General features: G+C 35.6%; 1 protein-coding gene across 2 annotated transcripts in view; it reads left to right on the top strand.

Annotated features, from left to right (window-relative positions):
* The window catches only part of GOSR1 (golgi SNAP receptor complex member 1), a 46,854-nt gene that overhangs the window by 22,872 nt on the left and 9,541 nt on the right, over positions 1–14,441 (top strand). For both annotated transcript variants that reach the window (XM_042914738.1, XM_042914737.1), the window contains exon 7: positions 11,301–11,330. In XM_042914738.1, the coding sequence (XP_042770672.1) occupies positions 11,301–11,330 (30 nt within the window). The remainder of the gene's footprint in view (positions 1–11,300; positions 11,331–14,441) is intronic.

The raw sequence follows: 14,441 nt of genomic DNA, 5'->3' as shown, positions 1-14,441 counted from the left end.
GATCGTGATCTGAGCTGAAGTCGAATGTTTAACCGAGTGAGCCACCCAGGTGCCCCTAGCCATTTTCTTCTGTGTAGTTTCATAAGTGTCATGATTGCTAGTATTATTGAATTTCTGTGGTTACATTTATGGAACTGTTTTCTGAGTTATAAGTATGTGAGAGAAACATACATAAAATGAAAAGTATAGTTCCATTCTTATGTAAGCAGATTAGCTTATATTGATAAATGGAGGGTTTTTTTAGAGGCTTCAGAAACATTGGGAAATGCTTTATTTTATTTTATTTTATTTTTTTTGGAAAATGTTTCTTTAATTCATAGATTTGTGATTTGGGTAGTTTTTTTGGGATTTTCAGTCTTCTTAAACCATTTATCTAAAGAACAGACTATGGAAACTACCATCCCCACATTCTTTCTTAAGCTTTCTGTTTCTGCTATGGTTGAACACATTTGTTGACATTAAAAAAAAAGTATTTTTTGGGGCGCCTGGGTGGCGCAGTCGGTTAAGCGTCCGACTTCAGCCAGGTCACGATCTCACGGTCCATGAGTTCGAGCCCCGCGTCAGGCTCTGGGCTGATGGCTCGGAGCCTGGAGCCTGTTTCCGATTCTGTGTCTCCCTCTCTCTCTGCCCCTCCCCCGTTCATGCTATGTCTCTCTCTGTCCCAAAAATAAATAAAAAATGTTGAAAAAAAAAATTAAAAAAAAAAAAAAAAGTATTTTTTGCACCAAAATGTTTGATTAAAATACTTTGAGAAGGGAAAAAGAAACAAAAACTTCTTCTCCATTTATATTTGATTTTCTGTTGTATATATATTGTATGTTGGATGTAATGAAGACAGTGTGGTATTAGTGAAAGAATAAATACACCAATGGAATAGAATAGAGAGTTCAAAAATTGATGCACACAAATATAATCAACTGATTTTTGATAGAGGAACAAAAATAATTCAGCGGACAAAAGAGTTTTTCAACAAAACGTGCTAGAGCAATTGGATATCCTACATGCAAACACACACACACACACACACACACACACACACACGAATATAAACACTGTCTTTTTCCCAGAAATAATTCAAAACAGATCATAGTCCTAAACGTAAAATACAGAACTATAAAACTTCTAGAAGTTTTATAATGTAGAAAAAATCTAGATGATATTGGGTTTGGCAGTGAGTTTTTAGATGCAACACTAAAACACCATATATGGGGGCACCTGGGTGGCTCAGTTGGTTGAACAGCCAACTTTGGCTCAGGTCATGATCTCACCATTCATGAGTTGGAGCCCCACATAGGACTCTGCTGTCAGCTAAGAGCCTGCTGCAGATTCTGTCACCCTCTGTCTCTGCCCCTCCCCTGTGTGCGCATGCTCTCTCTCAAAAATAAAAAAAATTAAAAAGCATTAAAAATAATACTAAAAATAAAAATGTCATCTATGAAAGAAAAAAACTGATAAGATGGATTTCATTGAAATTAAACACTTCTGCTTTGCCCTGCCAAAGATACTGTCAAGAAAATGAAAAGACAAGACACAGACTGAAAAAAAAATATTTGTACAACACATATTTGATGAACAACTGTTACCTAAAATATTCAAAGGACTCTTAAAACTCAACAATTAAAAAGTAAGCAAAAGATCTAACAGACACTTCATCTGAGAAGATAAGCAGATGCCAGATAAGCATATGAAAAAATGTTCAACATGATGTCATTAGGGAATAGCAAATTACAACAACAAGATACCCCCATACACCTATGAAAATGGCTAAAATCCAAAACACTGACAGCACCAAATGTTGGCAAGAATGTGGAACAGAGGGAACTCTCATTGCTGGTGGGAATACAGTATAGCCACTTTGGCAGCTTCCTTAAAACACTAAATATAGTCTTAGCATATGATCCAGAAATCATGCTCCTAGGTATTTTACCTAAATGAATTGAAAACTTATGTTCAAACAAAAACCTGCACACAAATGTTTATTAGCACCTTTATGCATAATTGCCAGAACTTGGATGCAACCAAGATGACCTTCAGTAAATGAACAGATAAACTGTAGTGTATCTGTACAATGGAATATTATTCAGTGATACAGAAAGTAAACTTGCAAGTCCCTGAAGACATGGAGGAGCCTTAAATGCACGAAAGAAGCCAGTCTGAAAAGGCTACACACTGTATAATTCCAACTATGTGACAAAAAGCAAAACTGTAGATGGTAGAGGGGCCCCTGGATGGCTCAGTTGGTTAAGCATCCAACTCTTGATTTCGGCTCAGGTCATGCATGATTTCATGGTTCATGGGATCCAGCCCTGTGTTGGACTCTGTACTGACAGCACAGAGCTTTTTTGGGATACTCCCTCTCTTCCTCTTTTTCTTCCCCTTCCCCCCCCCCCCCCCCCCCCAAAATAAATAAGCATTAAAAGAGAATTGTAGACAGCAGAAAGTTCAGCTATTACCAGGGGTTCAGAGTGAGAAGATAGAGTAGGTGGAGCACACGGGAGGACAGTGAAACTGCTCTACATAACACTGTAAGATGGATACATGACATTATGCATTTGTTAAAACCTGTAGTACTATACAGCACAAAGAGTGAACCCTAATATAAACTATGGGTTTTATTTAACTATCAGTATTGTCTCATCAATTGTAATAAAGATACCACACTAAAAGATGTTAATAATAGGTGGGGGATGATGCATAGAGGCACTTGTACTCCAGTGTTTATAGCAGCACTCTCAACAATAGCCAAATTGTGGAAAGAGCCTAAATGTCCATCAACTGATGAATGGATAAAGAAATTGTGGTTTATATACACAATGGAGTACTACGTGGCAATGAGAAAGAATGAAATATGGCCCTTTGTAGCAACGTGGATGGAACTGGAGAGTGTTATGCTAAGTGAAATAAGCCATACAGAGAAAGACAGATACCATGTTTTCACTCTTCTGTGGATCCTGAGAAACTTAACAGGAACCCATGGGGGAGGGGAAGGAAAAAAAAAAAAAAAGAGGTTAGAGTGGGAGAGAGCCAAAGCATAAGAGACTCTTAAAAACTGAGAACAAACTGAGGGTTGATGGGGGGTGGGAGGGAGGGGAGGGTAGGTAATGGGTATTGAAGAGGGCATCTTTTGGGATGAGCACTGGGTGTTGTATGGAAACCAATCTGACAATAAATTTCATATATTAAAAAAATAATAATAATAGGTGGGGGAAAATGGGTATATGGGAACTCTGTACTTTCTACTGAATACTAAAACTCTTCTAAAAAATAAGTCTACTAATTTTAAAAAATGGAAGAAGTGACTTTCTGGGAACTCACTGCTAATAATTTAGCTTTTACTTTTCTCTTTTTTCTCTCCCTAAATTAGAATTCAGAGTCTATCAGATGCCTTACTTTTTGTCCTTAGGTAACTTCATGTAAATATTTTAAAAATTACTGTGCCAAATAAGCCACACACACACACACACACACACACACACACACACACACATACACACACACACACACACAAAAGCAAGTGAAGATATTCTTGGTCAACCCAGATTGGAAAGAAATAAACCACACTATTCATGGAAGAGGGATTACAAATAATTTCTATTTCCATCTTTGTTTTTCTGTATCTTCCAGATGTTATCTGTAAAATAAACATCTGTTGGCTCTAAAACAGTTTTTTTTAATATAAATTTTTTTAATGTTTACTTATTTTTGAGAGAGAGAGAGAGAGGCAGACTGCAAACAGGGGAGGGGCAGAGAGAGAGGGAGACACAGAATCAGAAGTAGGCTCCAGGCTCCAGGCTATCAGCACAGAGCCCAACGCAGGACTCGAACCCATGAACTGTGAGATCATGACCTGAGCTGAAGTTGGATGCTTAACCGACTGAACCACCCAGGCGCCCCTGAAACAGGTTTTTGTATCCTACTGTAGCTTCATTATATTCACTTAACATGTTTTAAGAGATATTTATACAGAAATAAGACCCAGATCTTGAAGGCCTCTCTGGTTAACTATAAGTGAAAGACTACATTACTACAGTGTTTGTTGTAAATGGTAGGATTAGTGGGTGACAGCCTCATCGATTGCAGTTTATAAAGGGTTCTTATTTTATTTTTAAAATTGTATTTATTATGTACTTGCTTATTTTACTTATTTACTTGTTTACTTATTTAATAGAATAAAAGAGGGTTCTAATTAGGTGTTATCTGAGTGATCTTGCCACATTCTTATTTTTGTTGGTTTAAATTGCTTTCAAATAATGTGCTTGAAATCCCATTTTCATTCCTGAAATTGGTACCATTTGCAATATGTATATTGGAGGAAATGAATTATTTTAAAAAAGAGAATTATTTAAATGTGGCTTTAGTGATTCCTCCATACAATAATTAGTGATGAAATTTGGCTCATTGTTTTCAGCTAGTTCAAATTGGTCTTGAAAGAAACAGAAACTTGTTGCTTAATTACAGACTCAGATGAATGCCTGTGGGCTGTTATGAAGTGCTTGTTTAAGAAGGATAATTCCACTTGATTGTATATGTTATGCCCCAAAGGAAAGCAGTTTTAAATTTGACTTTTACTAGATTATGCCATCTTTATGGAGCCATTCTGTTGTTAAATGGGTATCCACACTATCCGGGATGCTCTTAGTGAATGATGTTTAGTCAGTGGAGGGCTTAGCTAATTAAGGACTTTGAGACTTTGGGCAGTCTGAGAAGAAATTTAAAAATCACTGGGCTTCCTCTGTATGTGCCACTGTATAAGTGAAGGATACCATGGGGAGGGAGGACCTCCTTCCTCCATAGAATAGGATATTTGGGATTATAATTTTAGTGTTCTTTATAAGTAAAACCTATTATTAGGTTGGTTTCCTTTTTAGGGAAAGCCAGAAAACTGTTTTATTTGACTGCAGTTCAGGTGATGCTGTAAAATTACCATTATATGAAGATAAGTTGTGAATCTCAGAAATATATAATGACATGGGGCACCTGGGTGGCTCAGTCGGTTAAGCGGCCAATTTTGGCTCAGGTCATGATCTCGCAGTCCGTGAGTTCGAGCCCCGCGTCGGGCTCTGTGCTGACGGCTCGGAGCCTGGAGCCTGTTTCAGATTCTGTGTCTCCCTCTCTCTCTCTGTCTGGCTCTCCCCTGTTCATGCTCTGTGTCTCTCTGTCTCAAAAATAAATAAACGTTAAAAAAAATTAAAAAAAAAAGAAATATAAAATGACCTATCTCAATGAAAATAGTTTAAGAAAACCTATTATTGAAGATCTATTTTTATACCAAAAAAAATATGAAGAACAAAGAATGGAGGCATGTATTTGCCTTGTAAAATTTTTAATTTGATTTATGTAAGTAGAATGGCCTTACTACATTTATTTTTTTTTAATTTTTTTTAATGTTTATTTATTTGTGTGAGAGAGACAGAGTGTGAGTGGGGGAGGGGCAGAGAGAGAGGGAGACACAGAATCCGAAGCAGGCTCCAGGCTCTGAGCCGTCAGCACAGAGCCCGACGTGGGGCTCGAACTCACAAACTGCGAGATCATGACCTGAGCCGAAGTCGGACGCTTAACCGACTGAGCCACCCAGGCGCCCCCTTACTACATTTAAAATACGATTTCAGTTGGCCAAAATGTTACTTTTAGAAAGGAGATCTTTTAAGGAACATACTTATTACATAAACCAAGGCTTATATCTGTGTGCTACAAACAACATCAAAGAATTTTCTTGCCATGTCATGGTATAGAAAGTTGTTCCTTAGTGGGCATTTCAACTTCTGCAAGGACATTGTCTTTGAATAGAAAACATAATGACTTTGTTTTCCAACCAAAGTCTAATAGTTAGACTAATTTATTAGCTAGTTTACTGAAATTTAGCCCTGACATCTATGGTTGAGAACAGATAGAAAAGAAATGCTAGTGTATTTTCAAATCTTGTAGAAATCAGATAACTAACATTGAAGTATATCTGGCTGATTTTCTCATGATTTGTGTGAAATGCTTAGCTTTGTATTTTTGCATTACTGTCTAGGCAGATTCAGTTGAGTTTAGTTAGAAATGTATTTTCTACACAGTAGTTTCTCTGTTGTTTTTTTAACATTGCTTCACCACTGTATACTATTTAAGGTATGTACCATTATATTTAATCTAACTTAGAATTGGTACATTGGTCAACACTTCAGTTTTTAAATTTTTCACTTTTTATTTTGAGTTAATTGTAGATTCATGTGCATTTCACCCAGAGGTAGCATCTTGTGAAATTATAACACTATATATCACAACCAAGATAGTGATAAACTTGTCAGAGCTTATCCATCACCACCAGGTTTCTCCATCGCCCTTTTATTTTTTTACTATTATTTTTTTAAGTTTATTTGTTTTTTGAGAGAGAGAGAGAGAGAGAAAGAGAGCCGGGGAGGGGCAGAGAGAGAGAAAGGGAGAGAGAATCCTAAGCAGGCTTCACACTGTCAGCACAGAGCCTGATGCTGGGCTCCAACTCACAAACCTGTGAGATCATGACCTGAACCAAAATCAAGAGTCAGACGTTTAACCGACTGAGTCTTCCAGGTGCCCCCCCCCTATTCTCCCTTTTAAAAGCTATTTCCCTCCTGCCTCTCCCTTCCCCATTAACCCTTGGCAACAACCATTCATCTGTTTTCCATTTCTGTAATTTTGTCATTTCAAGAATGACCATTTCAGATTGACTTTTTCACTCAGGATGATTCTCTGGAGTTTCAAGCAGCTTGTTGCATGTATCACTAGCACCTTTTTTGTTGTTGTTTGGTTTGGTTTTTTGTTTTGTTTTGTTTTATTGCTGAGTAGTATTCCATACTATGGATGTACCACAATTTGTTTAACCATTCACCCATTGAAAGATTTCTGGGTTGTTTCCAGCTTTTGGCTGTTAACATACAAAAGTTTCTGTGAACATTCACGTACAAGTTTTTGTGTGAACATATTTTTTTTTCCTCTGGGATAAATGCCCAGGAGTGCAATTGCTGGGTCGTATGGTAGTTGTGTGTTTACTTTTTAACTAGTTTTAAAATTATTTTCTAGAGTGGCTACCATTTTACATTCCTGCTAATGTGTGAATGATCTAGTTTCTCCGTATCCTCACCTGTATTTGGTGGTGTCAGTTATTTGCACAACAGTGTGAATGTACTAAATGCCACTAAATTGTACACTTTATAATGGTTAATTTTATGTTACATGATTTCACTTCAGTATTTTAAAAAATCAGCTCTTAGATATCCACCTCAAGTGCTACTTATGAGATCTAAATGAGAAAAAACAATCAGTTGGACATATCTGTGTGGGACTATTTCTGGGCAGTTTTCTGTTCCACTGATCTCTGTGTCTGTCCCTCGACCAGTAACACAGTCTTTTTTCCACCCAGTCTTGATTACTGTAGATATGTAATAAGTCTTGAAATTGGGTAAACTGACTTTCATTTATTCTTTTTTCAGAATCGCTTTAGTTATTCTAATTCTTTTGGCTTTCTTATATATTTTGCAGTGATCTTATCTATATCTAGGAATTGTGTTAAATTTGTAAATCAGTTTGAGGAGAATTGGCATCTTTACTTTGTTGAGTCTTCCAATCCCTGAATGTGATGTGTCTCTCCATTTATTTAGATCTTCTTTGATTACTTTCATCAGCATTTTGTAATTGTCCTATACAAGTCCTCTACAGGTTTTGTTAGATTTACATCTATGTTTTTCTTCTTTGAACAGTTATAAATGGCATTGTCTTTTTAGGTTTGGTGTCCACATGTTTTTTCCTAGTACATAGAAATACAGTTGATTTTTGCATGTTTGTAATGCAACTTTGTTGAACTGACTTACTCTAGTTTTTATTTTTTTATTTAAAAATTTTTTAATGTTTATTTTTGAGAGAGAGAGAGAGAGAGACAGAGTGTGGGTGGGAGAGGGGCAGAAAAAGGGAGACACAAAATCTGAAGCAGACTCCAGGCTCTGAGCTGTCAGCACAGAGCTCAACGCGAGGCTTGCACTCGTGAACTGCGAGATCGTGACTTGAGCCGAAGTTGGACACTTAACCGACTGAGCCACCCAGACGCCCCTAGGAGTTTTTCTATAGTTTATTTGGGATTTTCTGTGTAGGCAGTCTTGTCATCTGCAAATAAAGATAATTTTATTTCTTCCTTTCCAATTATATGTCTTTTATTTCCTTTTCTTGCTTTATTGCATGCCTAGAACTTCCAGCACTATTTTTGAATAAGAGTGGTGAGAATGGGCTTCCTTGCCCTGTCCCAGGTCTTAGGGAAAAATGTTCAGTCTTTCACTGTTAAGTATAATGCTAGCTATAAGTTTTTGTAGATACTCTATCAAGTTGAGGAAATATCCCTCTATTCTTATTTTTCTGAGAATTTTCCTCATGAATAGGTGTTATATTTTGTCAGATGCTTTTTAGCCTGTTCATATATGGTGAGTTAAATCGATTTTTGAATAATTTTTTAAAGTTTTTGTTTAAATTCCAGTTAGTTAACATACAGTGTAATATTAGTTTCAAGTATACAATGTAGTGATCCAGCACTTCCATACAACACCCAATGCTCATCACAAATGCACTCCTTAATCCCCATCGCCTATTTAACCTGACCTCCTACCCATCTTCTTCTGGTAACCATCAGTCTGTTTTCTATAGTTAAGAGTCTGTTTCTTGGTTTGCCTCTCTCTTTTTTTCCCCTTTACTCATTTGTTTCATAAATTCCACATATAAGTGAAGTCATTTGGTATTTGTCTTTCTCTAACTGACTTATTTCACTTAACATAATACTCTGTCTAGCTCCATCAGTGTTGTTGCAAATGGCAGGATTTCATTCTTTTTTTTACAGATGAGTAGTATTCCATTGTGAGTGTGTGTGTGTATGTATATATAATATATATATAATAATGTATATATATTATTAAAGAAACTGCCCTTTCCCTATTGTATATTCTTGGCTCCTTTGTCATAAATTAACTATCTATGCATGGGTTTATTTCTGGGCTTTATTTTCTATTGATCTATGTCTGTTTTTATGGTAGTACCATACTATTTTAATTTCTATAGCTTTGCAATATAGTTTGGAATCAGGGAGCATGGTACTTCCAACTTAGTTCTTCTTAAGATTGTTTTGGTTATTCAGAGTCCTTTATGACTCCTTATACATCTTAGGATTGTTTGTTTCATTTCTATAAAAAAAAAAAAAAAAATGCCACTGGAATTTTGATAGGAATTACATTGAATCTACATATTGCTTTGGACAATATGGACATTGTAATAGTATTAATTCTTCCAATCCATGAGTATGGAATATCTTTCCATTTATTTGTGTCTTCTTCAGTGTTTTTTATTAATGTCTTGTCATTTTCAATATATAAGTCACCTCCTTGGTAAAATACATTCCTAGGTACTTTATTCTTTTCTATGCAATTATAAATGGGATTGTTTTCTTAATTTCTCTGATAGTTCATTATTAGTGTATAGAAACAACCGATTTTTGAGTTATGAGTTTTATATTCTGCAGCTTTCTGAATTCATTCTAAAGTTTTTTGATGGAGTCTTTAGGGTTTTCTATATGTAATATAGATATAATTATAGATATATATATTTCTATGTATAATATTCAAATTTGGATACCTTTTATTTCTTTTTCTTGCCCAATTGCTCTGGTTAGAACTTCTAAAACTATTGAATAAAAGTGGCAAGAGTCGGCATCCTTGTTTCTGATCTTAGAGGAAAAGCTTTTCGCTTTTCATCATAAATGATACTAGTTGTGGGCTTGCCATGTACATAACATTTATTATGTTGTGGTACATTTCCTCTGTACATGCTTCGTTGAGAGTTTTTATCATAAATGGATGTTGACTTTTGTCAGATGCTTTTTCTGCATCTGTTGCGATGATTATGTGATTTTCATCCTTCATTTTGTTAGGGTGGTGTATTCCATTGACTGATTGTAAATGTTGAACCATCTTTACATCCCTGGAATAAATCCCACTTAATCATCATGTATGATCCTTTTATTATTATTATTATTATTATTTTAAAGTTTATTTACTTATTTTGAGGGAGAGAGTGTGAACAGGGAAGGGACAGGGAAAGAGAGAAAGAGAGAATACCAAACAGGCTCCATATTGTGAGCACAGAGCCCGACACAGTGCTTAGTCTCGCGAACTGTGAGATCATGACCTGAGCCAAAACCAAGAGTTGGATGCTTAACTGAGCCACCCAGGTGCCCCTTTTATGGTATTTTTAAAGCTCATCTTTGTCACCTAGTTCATGCAGTAACTTAGGTTTCCTATTATGAAACCTTAAGTTATTTTATACAGTGAACCTAGAAATTCTTTTGGATAGAAGCAGTTGGAAGAAAATATGCAAATATTGAGTTGAGAACCTGCTGTGCACCTTGCATGTGCTGCGCAGATGCAGATGTTTAGGAGTTAGTTTTCCCACTTTCTGCTGTAAAGCAGCACCTTTATACCAGTTTAAATACCTATGAATTCCTCCCTAAAATAGAGTTGTTTGTTTCCAAGTTCTGATGCATAAAGGCAAACATTGTACAGATCAAAGGTGCATTTAGTATCTTTATTCAGATTCTTGAATTGTAAATTTTGTAAGCTGAAACTTGGTTTCGTTTCCAAAACAAAAAACTATTTCCCCAAAATGGAAGGAACTTTAAGGTATAAATAATTACTTCTTATAGGCATCAGAACTATATTTCCTTATCCTGCCTCAACAAGTTGGTTGTAATTCTGAAGTTTTGAATAGATGGTGGTGACAAGTTTGAGCTATCTAGATTAAAGAAGTTTCATGTCTTTATGCGGTCATTAAAACTGTTCTGTCTTAGGTGCCTGGGCAGTTCAGTCAGTTAAGCATCTGACCGGCTCAGGTCATGATCTTACGGTTTGTGGGTTTGAGCCCCGCATTGGGCTCTGTGCTGACAGGTCAGAGCCTGGAGCCTGCTTTGGATTCTGTCTCCCTCTCTCAGTCCCTGCCCCGCTTGCACTCTGTCTGTCTCTCTCTCTCTCAAAAATAAATAAACATTTTTTAAAAACCCTGTTCTGTCTTTAGTCATCAGGTATCTCTGTGAAAGAAATAGATATAAGCTAACAAAAGTAAGATGAAAATTATATATGTGGATAAATAAAATTTATTTCGGGGACCAGAATATACTCCAGATGCTTTCAAAAGTCTGGGTATTCTGTTTGTATAAATGTCTGAAAAATTATTCTCTAAAATGTAGAAAAATTAAGTACAAGTTTTAAAATGCTTTAATAATTCCAGAATTTTAATTTCCATTTTATTTGCAGCTCAGATCGTCTGATAGAAGAGACAATAAGGTAGGAAAAAAAATTTGTTTTACTCTATTGTTTTTTGTTTGTTTGCAACATAAGTGAACAGATCAGGTTAACCCTGTAACTAGGGTTACAGTTCATTTATCATCCTTAGAGATGGGAATTTCACTAGATTGTGATGAATTTTTACTGTGTCTTTCACTTATAAGAGACATTTGAAGCACAAAATATTTGTTTCCAGAATTAGTAGAATTAAGCTGACTTACCAAGGTTAATTTTTCTGATTAATTCATACTCAGTACTTTCAGCTTCAGTCTTTTTATTCTTTTTTTTTTTTTTTCTCAAAGGAAAACCATCTTAGACATGTGATTTGGTGTATATACCATTTATGTAGATTGGGTTTCAGTCACAGCAGCTGCGGAAAATGTGCTGCAGTAATATTTAGTATTATCTGTAATAACACTGAAGTAGTTTGTTGCTTAAGGTAAGGGACAATTATGTTGGTTCGAACTACTTAATTCTCTAGGTTTGGTGAATTTTTAGATACTATCTTGTGATGGTAAAAAAGTAAATGAACTAGATATGATCTCTACAGTTAGAATTCAGCAATGTCTAAAGCATTTTTCGGGAAAGGTGTAATGAAGTACATGGAAACAACAACAAACATGTACTCTTACTGTAGGCCTTGGTATTGTCTCAAATGCTTTACATGCTTTATTTTATTTAATTTCTTTAATGACCCATGAAATAAACACTGTCCAAAACAAAAAAGAAATTAAGGTAAGTAATTTGCTTGTGGTGACATGATTGATAAATTGTGTTCAGGATTCAAATGCTCAAACCTGAATCTCTGTAATTCTAGGACCAGAGCTCTATCTAAGCTACTACTGTATTTCCCACCTTGTAGAAAGTGTACAAGCTTCGGAGTGTGATTTGGTTTGTGCTACTTATTAGATATCTGTTCTTGGTTAAGTTACTTGGAGTCTTCATTTTCTTATGTGTTCAAAAACCGGGATTGATGATCATACCTCCCTAAAAAATCGTTGTGAAGATGAAAGACAATGAGTAAAATGCCTAATACAATGCGTGAATGATACTAGGTAATCTGTAAGTGGTAGCTTTGTCAGGGACGCCTGGGTGGCTCAGTCGGTTGAGCATCCGACCCTTGATTTTGGCTCAGGTCATGATCCCAGTACCTTCTGATATTTCAGATTTCAGGAAAATTCCAGTAGTACAGAGAATTCCCATATACGCTTCACCTGGATTCCCCACACGTTAACAGTTTGCCGCATTTGCTTTTTCACTTTTTGTTTTTTGAACTACCTGAAAATAAATTGCAGACATGATGCCTCTCTACCACTAAATATTTCATTGTTCACATTTTAAGTATGCATTTGTATTGATACAGGCTCATGGATTCTTATTTTATTTAGTAGATTATAATGTTTCTATCATTATTTAATAAATTATAATCTCTTATAGTAATGTGTAGTTATCATATCTGGGGATTTTGTTTAAATTGCATGCATTGGGTTGTCCATCTGGGCAAAGGTTTTGCAAAATTGCCTAATTGTCAACTGAAATATTTTCCTTGTGATTCCTTCCCTTTCAACAGCACATAAAGTAAGATAGCATTTGCTAAGGACTTTTTACTTAAACTTTCTCTACAATCCTTTTCCTTTTTTCTTCCTTTTTTCCCCTCCTCTTTCTGCCTGATCTTCTTTGGGCCAGGCTGCCTTAATTAAGCTTTTCAATTCAAAGCTGGCCTATTTAAGGGCTGGTAATATGAGTATAAAAAATTTGGAGTACTTCCTAGTATAGGAACATTTGAGAACCATTGAATCACTGCTACTATTATTTTGCTAGGTAAAAGCAAAATAATATAATTATAAGGTCTTTTATTTCACTATTTCCCTTTATTTCAAAATCTGGTAGATATCACAAGTAAAATTTTATTGATTCTAAAGCTAGTTATGATTACTTATAGATAATATAAAATTTAAGTGTCAGATAATTGTTTTTGCATATTCTATATGTAACAATTTACTTTTTACTCTTGGAGATAAAAATAGATTTTAAGAATATGTACACAACTGAATATAGACTCTGGCATCACTTAATTGAAAAGAACTGATATTTTTAATATTAACTTATTCTTAAGCTTTAAATGTATAACTGATATTGTCTGTTGTTGAAAAAATAAGTGTCTGAGTTTAGTTCACACAACAGGTAAGACAGTTCCAGTAAGCACATCAATGATTTATCATTTTAAAAGCATTATATATTATTTGGAGCTTATGTTTTGCCTCTGAGTATTTGACCCTTGAAATAACAACAGTCTAGATTTCACTCAGCTTGACTCCAGATGATGCAGTGAGATGGGAAAGTATGTCTAGATATACTTTGTGTGGTACTGGCAATCATGCATATTCACCAAGATAATAACATAATGTATGATGATAATATCCATTCTCCAAGGAATACAAAGTGCTTTATGGAAATTATTTTTTAATCTTCCTTATCTACTTCTGAGTCAGAGTGCATGGGAGATAGTGATAGTCCCAGTGTAAAAAAACAGGCATATATGATTCAAAGATTGCTTTCAGATGCTCAGCCTAGCTTTAAATGAAATTGTGTTACTTTATATAAGACCATAATACCTGTTTTAAAGTACTTTATAAATTTATATTAAAACAATCACATTTTAGGGGCACCTGGGTGGCTCAGTTGGTTGAGCATCCGACCCTTGATTTTGACTCAGGTCCTGATCCCAGGGTCATGGGATCAAGCCCCATGCTGGGTTCTGTGCTGAGTGTGGAGCCTGCTTAAGATTCTGCCTCTCTCTCCCTCTGCCCCTCTCCCTCGCTGGCATGCATGCTCTCCCTCTCTCTCTCTAAAACAAAATAGAGAAAAAATAAAACAGGGGCACCTGGGTGGCTCAGTTGGTTAAGTGTCTGACTCTTGATTTTGGCTCAGGTTCATGGTTCATGAAATTGAGCCCTGTATCCAGCTCTATACTAACAGCACGGAGCCTCCTTGGGATTCTCTCTCCCCCTCTCTCTTTGCCCCTCCCTCCTCCTCTGAAAATAAATAAACATTAAAATAAATAAATAATTTTTAAAGCCTCATTTTAAATACCTTATATTTTATCATAGA

The sequence above is a fragment of the Panthera leo genome, chromosome E1 (genome assembly GCF_018350215.1).
Source record: "Panthera leo isolate Ple1 chromosome E1, P.leo_Ple1_pat1.1, whole genome shotgun sequence".
NCBI classification, from domain to species: Eukaryota; Metazoa; Chordata; class Mammalia; order Carnivora; family Felidae; genus Panthera; species Panthera leo.
This window is presented reverse-complemented; position numbering and strand designations above follow the sequence as displayed.